Source organism: Penaeus chinensis, chromosome 24, assembly GCF_019202785.1.
Source record: "Penaeus chinensis breed Huanghai No. 1 chromosome 24, ASM1920278v2, whole genome shotgun sequence".
In the NCBI taxonomy this organism is placed as follows: Eukaryota; Metazoa; Arthropoda; class Malacostraca; order Decapoda; family Penaeidae; genus Penaeus; species Penaeus chinensis.
In genome coordinates, this window is record NC_061842.1 from 21,148,314 (window position 1) to 21,158,313 (window position 10,000).

The window sequence follows — 10,000 nt, forward strand, 5'->3', positions numbered from 1 at the left end:
ACTGTGTCGTATTAAAACCCGCGGTCGTATTATCCTCTCCAAAACGCGTATATCCATTCCAAAACAATGAAAGACAAAAGCCTACCTCGTACTTATGCACAGAAACGTCATACCTCGTTAGAGAAAACGCGTATGGTACACAAGGTGTTCACAAGTACAGTGTCCTTGCTGAAGACCTTGGCACTCGGTTGTCAGCTTGGCACCTGTCGTCCGGGAGTGCCAGTGTGCCTGCCCTCTTAGGAGCTTGTGTCATTCTCCGGGAACTGCCTCTTCCGTAAGGCCCGTGTATAGACCTGTTAAGATGTTATATAATGTCTTGAGTGTTTCTAAATGCCCTCTGCCGTGTCCTTTGTCCGAGGGGGACGGGGTAGGGGGAGAGGGGGGTAGGGGTTTGTTCAGTGCCCGAGATAGGCGAAAGTTCGAGAATCTGTGGCACGGGACGAACGCGGGTACAATGCCAAGTTTGTGGAGTGGAGGTTGGGGCTTAAGTTAGCACAGTAATAAGTCTGAATGCCGTGCCGATAACCCAACACCTCTGCTCTCTCTCTCTCTCTCTCTCTCTCTCTCTCTCTCTCTCTCTCTCTCTCATTAAAGTTTACGCTCATTCCAACTTTGCTCTAGGTTGTTTTGCGATTAGGCTAATATTCTCCCAAATTTCAAGATGTGATTTTGAAAATATACATTTGATCTAATTGTTCATAAGATTTATTGATACTTTGACTCCATAAAAAGTCCGGTGTGTGTGTGTGTGTGTGTGTTTGTGTGTGTGTGCGTGCGTGCGTGTGCGCTCAAGATATACTATTTCCCATGACCGTGAGTCCTATAGAAAAGCAAAGTGTGATACAGACAGACAGATAAACAGACAGAAACAAGAAAATCGAAGAAAAAAAAATAAATCACGTATTCAATAAAGCGAAAACAACAAATACAAAATCCAAATGAAAATAAATGAAATAAATAAAGAAAAAAACGAAAAATTCATCTCGAGTTGGGCTTCAATGACACGAGTTTACTCCGAGTAGAAGTACGCCAAAGTTGCTCTCGGCGAGGATCAAATGGGGCAGCCATTCTCGCGGAGCTAAACTTGACGTCAAGCCACGAGTTCTTGCCTTTGACTTGCCTTTACGTAGGACGCGTCTTGAAAGAAGCTTGCGAGGGATTGCGGGAACTCGGGATTCTCAACATTTAGTTTGTTCGGTTTTTGTGTCGTTGGTACTATTATTGCTTTATTGTTATTATTATCATTATTGTTTTATTATTGTTATTATTGTTATTATTATTGTTGTTATTATTATTATTATTATTATTATTATTATTATTATTATTATTATTATTATTATTAATAGTAATAGTAGTAGTAGTAATAGTAATAATAGAAACAATAATAATGATGATAATATTATTGTCCTTGCTGTTATTTTGTTATTATTATTGTTATTATTATTATTGTTATTACTGCTGTTACTTCTACTGCTGTTGCAAGAGTTTGAATATTTTACCAAATAGAGATTTAATAGCGAGAAATGAGTCAATTAGATTTTGTTTTATATCTATATATTTTATATATTTATTTATCTACTTGACACAAATAAATCCAGTGACAGTGATTATGTCTGAAGTTACATTTAATTGCTTTATCTTTATGGAAAATATTGATAATCATCCAATAGTTTCTGAAGTAAATGGTATATAGGAAATTTCCACGTGAACGAATTATCTTTAGGTATTGGTGAAGTTTAATGTTTCATGGAATAGATCAGAGCAAATTGGGACTGCAATACATACAATAGTAATGTTTTCAAAATGTATAGCAATTGATCACCTAGACAAATGAATATTGGCTCTATACTGCTAAAATTGCAAACATATCGGCTTACCAATTAAAGGGAAATTACTTTGTCTATCCTAACAACTATTTGATGGTTTGATTGTTCTTTCTTGATACTAACACGCTACTAACAATCTATTGTCTTCTTACACTCTACTAACAATATATTGTCTGCTAACAATCACTCAAGTGTTTACTAACGGTCTGTTAATTGTCTTCTAACACTTTAAAAACAATTTTTTGTCTACTAACACTCTGCTAACAATCTGTTGTCTTCTAAGACTGCTAACAATCTGGTGTCTGTTAATCTGCTAACAACCAACAATCTATTAATTGTCTGTTTAACGAACTACTAACAAACTAACTTTTGCTCTCCCCCCCTCCCCCACCACCACCTCCTCTCCAGCAGGCACATGAAGCCCGCTGATTAACTGCTTTCCGTCCCTGCTTCTAACCGGAGTAAGTAAACATTGTCCTTATCACTCTTTACCTCTTATCTCTGCCATTTTCATCTTCGTAATTATGGATATAGTAAGGAGGTGTTGCTTGGAAATGTCTGTAGATTTATTTTGCTATGCATAGTTTTTTGTTTTGTTTTTTGTATATCGGTGCTTTAGTATTATGATTATTTATCCTCATTGTTGTTGTTGTTGTATTTGTTGCTGAACTCATTATTGTTGCTTTGTTACCGTTTTTTTTGTTGTTGCTGGTGTGATTATAGTTGTTGAATGTTGTTGATTTTATTAAATCTTATTATTATTAATTAGATAGTCAAGTTGCTATTGCACATTCAGACAGATATATTTCATAAGGTACATTTTTAACAGATTCTATAGGTAAATACATAATTTAATGGTGAATAATACCGTTTTTTTATATACACCATTTCACTCCGTCGACATTAACCATAGATTGTTTCTTTGTTGTTTTTTTCAAATCAATTGAAACGTTTATTAGATTAACAAAGTAACCCTCGGCTCTATTAGCATTAATATAGCGTAATATCCCCATATTTCCTCCATTCTATTTTGCATATAATCCGTGTTATATATGTCTATACTCCATATAGGTCAGTACTCCATACCTGTCTATACCCCATTCTCGATTATAGTAGAGTCTTTAATGGGATAGCTCCTCATTTCCTTCCTTCCACCATTTAGCTCTAAATATAACGCTCGCTCATTATGTAGGCCTACCTAAACTTAGCCCACCAGGTCAGTCTAGGTTAATGTCAAGACACACACACACGCACGTAACTCGAGAAAGGAGGAATGTGACCTGACCTCGAGCTATGCGCCGATGCCCCGCCCCCCCTCATGCCAGAGCCGTTACCTTCCTCATGGCTAGCTATGCGAATGCCCAGGCCAGCCAGAAATGCCCCCCCCCCCCTCAGACGATAAATATAGAGAGAATCCAGCCGGATGGTGCTAACGTGTGCGCGATTACTTTTGTCATGTTACTGCTGTTCTTTTCTCTTTCCGGTTTGGGTTTTCGATGAGTCTTGTCGCGTGAGGTTCTTTTTCGTGGTTGTTGGTCGTAGATTTCGTGCTTTGGAACTTTTTAAGTCGTAAAGAATATATATATATATATGTATATATATGTATGTATGTGTATATATATACATATATGTGTGTGCGTGTGTGTGTGCGCGCGCGTGTGTGTGTGTGTGTGTGTGTGTGGGTGGGTGGGTGGGTGCGTGCGTGCGTGCGTGCGTGCGTGCGTGCGTGCGTGCGTGTTTTATATATATGTTTATATATATTTATATATGTATGTGTATCAGATTATATATATATATACATATATATACACACACACACATGTATACACATATGCACATACACATGTGTACAATACTTACATACAAATACATACAAACTCCAAGAATCAGCACATGTTCGTAAATTCCGTCTTCAATAGTTTTGCTCTTCCAAGAATTCCTCCAAATGCGTGACACATGTACTGTATGTACTGTACGCTTCATTCGATTAGCGTGCTGATAAAGTACACGAGCGGAACGGCATAAGATTGAGTGGAATAGTTAATGGAGTGACAAACAAGCAAGTGTGGATGGATGGTTTGCCTGTTTATTCGTATGTGGCGGTTAGGTCTGTATTTAGTAGGATTGTCTGTTTGTTAATTAGTAAGGGATCTTGTGTGTCTGTTAGTGGTATTTGTCTATCAGTTTTTTTTATATATATTTGATTAAAAAAATAAAAAAATGAATAAAAGGAATACACACATGTATATGTATGTATGTATGTATGTATGTATACGCAATCAATCCCAAAATTTGGCCGAAACATTTATCGTGTGGCGATTCGGCAGCCAGAGTATTTGTGTTTTAACCGTCATGACAATTTGCTGTGAAATGGGAATAGATAAGTTTTTTTTTCTTTTTCTTTTGCTCTTTTGAATATTTCAGAAGACTCAGTTTTATGAACACGCACGCATGCACGCACGAACGCACGAACGCCCACACGCACACAAGCGCACGTGCACGGCGCACACACACACACCACACACACACACACACACACTACACACACACCACACACACACACACACACACACACACACACACACAACACACACACACACACACAACACACACACACACACACACAACACACACACACACACACAACACACACACACACAACACACACACACACAACACACACACACACAACACACACACACACACTCACACACACACACACAACACACACACACACACAACACACACACACACACACTCACACACACACACACAACACACACACACACAACACACACACACACACAACACACACACACACACAACACACACACACACAACACACACACACACACTCACACACACACACACACAACACACACACACACAACACACACACACACACTCACACACACACACACCACACACACACACACTCACACACACACACACCACACACACACACACACACACTCACACACACACACACACACACACACACAACACACACACACACACACACACAACACACACACACACACCACACACACATACACACGCACACACATACACACACACGTAAAAGACGTAATCCTTACAAATTTATCTTCTAGAAAAAAATGTCCAGTATTGATTATCCAAAGATTATTAACAGTCTGTTTTCTTCTTTTTTTTCACGCTACGTCCTTGCTTCATCACAAACGTCTACGTCACATCTCCTTTGGCACTCCCGAATGGCACCGTGACATGTATTCTTGCTTCCGGTACTGCCTCGTGTCACGTGATGTCCTGATTTGTGACGTCATCTCCAATCGTGACGTCATCTCCATTCGTGACGTCATCTTCCTCCGTGACGTCATCGTGCAGAGGATAAAACGAAGTGAAAGACAAAATGGCTCCAACGGCTACTATCGAAACAATCGCTATCGTCCGTCCACTTAAGGTAAGTTGATTTTTTTCTTTATTTCTTTTATTTTTTCCCCCAAGTGTGTTTACTGGTTTCGGGGATCAAGCGTTTATTTAATGATTTTTTTTCCCCCCAAATCGTACCCTTTCTTATTTATTTTCGTCCGTTTTCTTATTCCCTTGTTTTCTTTTTTTTTTTCTTCTTTTTCACTTTTTTTTTTTTTTTTTTTTTTACGATCTCGACTGGGGTAAATGACACGAAGATTTCGGTCTTTTAGGTCCATTAGTTCATCTGCATATTTATTTATGCATATGTATTATTTCTTTTTTTACCTTATTTATTTTTCCTTTTCGTGTCATCCGTATTTACTTTTTATTATCACAAATTCTGTTGTTGCAAATATACAGAACAGGAATCGTAAGTTGCAATTGAGTTATTCAATAGATTTTATTGCAACAGATATAATGTTGTTTTATTTAGGTATTTGATTAACCATAATAGTCCCCCAAAAAAGAAGTCCTTGACGGAAATGGTTCATGGAAAAGAGACTAAACGCAATAGGTTGAATAGGGCAGCCCAGAAATGCATTCCTTTCAAGATAAATTCACGCACTCATTCATTCTCTCTCTCTCTCTCTCTCTCTCTCTCTCTCTCTCTCTCTCTCTCTCTCTCTCTCTCTCTCTCTCTCTCTCTCTCTTTCCGTTCCCCCTCACCCCTCCCACACACACACGCACACCCACACCCTCACACTCGCACACACACACACACACACACACACACACACACACACACACACACACACACACACACACACACACACACACACACACACACACACACACACACCTCCAATCTCACGCACACAGAATTTGAATAGTTTATTGCATAAAAAGGCAGTTGTACAATAGAACTGCCATTGTCATATTGTTACAAAAGAGATAGTGCTTTTGACTTTCAATTCAATGTTTAAGGTGCATTGTGATTTTTTTGTCTTTGATTACGAATAATAACTTTACACTGGTTTGTTTTAATGCGTATTTTCTCGATTTTTTTTTTTTCGTTTTGTTTGTTTTGCGTGCTTTAGAAAGCTGTCTTCGTTTTAGTAAAATGTAAGAGGGTATTGTTAGTGTATAATTATGGTTTATAGTTTTATATAAAAGTCCTTTAAATACCATGCATTGTCTATATATTTAAACATTAATATGATTATAAGAAATTATGTCATTGTTTTTTACTTATTGATAAGACAATATAATCAAGGTTTAAAAAGCGTCAGAGATAGAAATATTTAAAAGAGATGGGAGTGGGGAAAAAGCAAAATATATACTTAATTCAATTTCATCAAAAGGGCTGAAAATCATTAAAACGTAATTAAAAGTACGTATGCTGGGAAAAAGAGAGAGAGAAAAAATTACTGTGATTTTCAAATGCGTGTAGCTTTCAACTGACATTCATTGATAGCACAACACAACGCAACACAACACGACACGACACCACAAAACGCAACACCACACCAAACAACACAATACGCAACACGCGATACACCACACACTACCACATCGCATAACACACCACACGCCACATAACACTACGAAACACCACACTAAACAACACAGCACCACGCAACACACCACACCACATCACACCACATATCACATCACAACACAACACCACATCATAATACAACACATCACAACACAACACATAACACCACATCACATCACACCACATCACACCACAAACCACATCACAACACAACACACCACATCATATCACACCACATACCACACCACAACACATACCACATCACATCACACGACAACACACAACACAACACAGCACACAGTACACCACCATCCCCACAGCTCGCCCCCTCTGCGTCGCCTGCAGCCCGAACCAGCAGGTGAGAAGCGGCGCGGGTAGTTTGATGCTGTGAATACGAAGTTAGTGGGCGTGAAAGTCGAAGTTAGTATGAACAAAGTGCGGTCTAGGAATGAAGTTTTTTTCTATTTAATGTTGTTTTTTTCTTTTTTCTTTTAGGGGGAGGGGCGGGGAAGGGGGGGTGTAGGGGGAAATGGATTATTTTTTTTTTAAAGGCATTTCTGTGGTTGTTTTTATTTTTATTTTTATTTATTTGTATATGTTTCTTAGTCAGGATATTTGTTTTGTTTTCTATTGTTATTGCTTCGTAGTGTTATTTATCAGTTATTTTCATTTATTCATGGATATGTTTGCTGTTGTATTTTCAAGTCCCGGGCGAAGTGGACATGATTTTATTTATTTGTTTGTATATTTATTTACATATTTATCCATTTTGCGGTTGTGTGCATGAAATTTCGGTTGATTGACAAGGTGGGCGTGAGACTATATGTGTGGAGGTGAGATTATATATATATAGATAGATAGATAGATAGATATAGATATAGATAGATAGTAGATAAGATATAGATATGAGAACTGTATATGTGGGCGTGGGATTATATTTATGTGCATAAGACTGTATGTGTGGGCGTGAGACTATGTACGGGCATGAGACTATATGTATGGGTGTGAGACTATATATATATATATATATATATATATATATATATATATATATATATATATATATATTTATATATATATGGGCGTGAGACTGTATGTGTGGGCGTGAGACTATATACATGGGCGTGAGTATAATGAAGCAGGAACATGGTAGATGTGAGTATTCTTCAACTGAACAAGACATTTTAAACGCGGGCGGCCTAGAGCTGTTCTTCAAGGGCGTAAACGAGCGAGAACTGTTCTTGCGTGTGGATGAGAACTGTTCAGGAACTGTTCTTGGTGGAAGTGAACAGTTCTGATGTCGTGCATCAACGCTCCTTCTTAATTCTGTGTAGATAGGTGTGTTTTGTGTGTGTGTATGTGTGTGTTTGTATGTTTGTGTGTGTGCGTGCGTGTGTGTGTGTGTGTGTGTGTGTGTGTGTGTGTGTGTTGTGTGTGTGTGTGTGTGTGTGTGTGTGCGTTTGTTTGTGTGTATGTGTGTGTGTGCCCGCGCGCGTACACCTGGTCGTCCATAAGGGAGAAAAGGAGATATGGCACAGGTTGGCACAGTGTCAACAAACGAACCAAATCATTAAGACTCAGGTAGCGACAGGTGGCTCTATCCAGGTGGTAATGAATGTCAAGGGCGAAGTCTCATGTTATCAGACAGGTGGCTGTGTTGGCAGACTGTCATATAGATAATTATGAAAAGTGTATTAGGCTTGGAGATGTGAAAAGAGTGAAGAGGGGGGGAGGGGGAAAGGGGGGAGAGGGAGTTGGAAAGGGGGGAGAGGGAAGGAGGAATGGGAAGATGAGAGGGGGAAAGGGAAATGTGTGTGCGTGCGTGTGTGTGTGTGTGTGTGTGTGTGTGTGTGTGTGTGTGTGTGCGTGTGTGCGTGTGTGTGTGTGTGCGTGCATGCGTGAGTGCATGTGTGTGTGCTTAAGCGAGTGAGTGTATGGATAAAGTTTGGCGTGTTTAGCCTACGTGGAGGCGAGATGACGAATGTGTGTGTGCGATGCGTTTGGTTTGGGAAGATTATTCAGCTTAAATTGAATTACCCGTCATGGATGGTGATGTCATCTCTCTCTCTCTCTCTATCTATCTATCTATCTCTATCTCTCTCTCTCTATCTCTCTATCTCTCTATCTCTCTATCTCTCTTTCTCTCTCTCTCTCTCTCTCTCTCTCTCTCTCTCTCTCTCTCTCTCTCTCTCTCTCTCTCTCTCTCTCTCTCTCTCTCTCTCTCTCTCTCTTTACACACACACACACACACACACACACACACACACACACACACACACACACACACACACACACACACACACACACACACATGTATGTAAGTAGGTAGGTAGGTATGTATATGTATCTGTATCAGTATATATATATGCGTGTGTGTATGCCTGTGTGTTGTTTATGAACGCGTTGTGACACACATACAGGCGAGCACAGGTGTTCCGATGATGAGTCACACAACACCTGCGCGAGAACAGGTGTTGTGGCCGTGTTTTCCTCTGTTCTGCTCGGTTATGTTGGTTTCCAGTTTACAATGTTACAATGGTTCATTTGCCTTTTTTTTTATTGTTTCGTTTTTTTCCCGTCTCTTCCTTCTCTTCCTTCGCCTTCTCCTATTACTACTACATCATAGGATATGTATCTATAACATAGGACGTTATGATGAATGATAATCATGATGAATAGATATGATGAATGCCGATTATAATATGATGAATTATGAATATGAATAATATGGCCGATAATTATGACGAATGACCTATTGAATAACGAAAATGACCGTGAATGATAATTCTGAATAACTATAGTGATACAATGAACAGGATGAGTAATAGTGACGAATAGTATGAATAAATATACTGAATAACGGATATCATGAAAGATAGATCTCCCCGTTTTTTATGATTCCATTTCGCGATTATTGAATATCAGTTCGATGATTGATTTTGGTTGAGAAATCATGTCTGATGGCAGATTTTTATGTAGATTTTTTTTCCGGATTTACTTTCATAGTGTTGGGAGAGCAGACTATTTTAGTTCACGTTGTTATTACTGTTATTCTGGTTGTTGTTATGATTCGTTGGTTTTATTTGTGTTGTAATTTTTGTAGTAATTATATTGAGGATAATAATGATAATTATAATAGATAATAATGGTAATGGTAGTAATAATAGTAATGGTAATTAACGATTATAATTACTATTATTATCATTATCATTTTCATTATCAT

The 10,000-nt window shown here is 38.6% G+C and overlaps 1 protein-coding gene across 2 annotated transcripts in view; it reads left to right on the top strand.

Annotated features, from left to right (window-relative positions):
* The window catches only part of LOC125038086 (transmembrane protein 47-like), a 415,038-nt gene that overhangs the window by 40,931 nt on the left and 364,107 nt on the right, over positions 1-10,000 (top strand). The window contains exons 2-3 of one of the 2 annotated variants that reach the window (XM_047631339.1): positions 2,235-2,287; positions 5,193-5,268. In XM_047631339.1, coding sequence (XP_047487295.1) covers positions 5,218-5,268 — 51 coding nt within the window. In that variant the 5' untranslated portion in view covers positions 2,235-2,287; positions 5,193-5,217. The remainder of the gene's footprint in view (positions 1-2,234; positions 2,288-5,192; positions 5,269-10,000) is intronic. The other variant, XM_047631338.1, reaches the window with a different exon arrangement.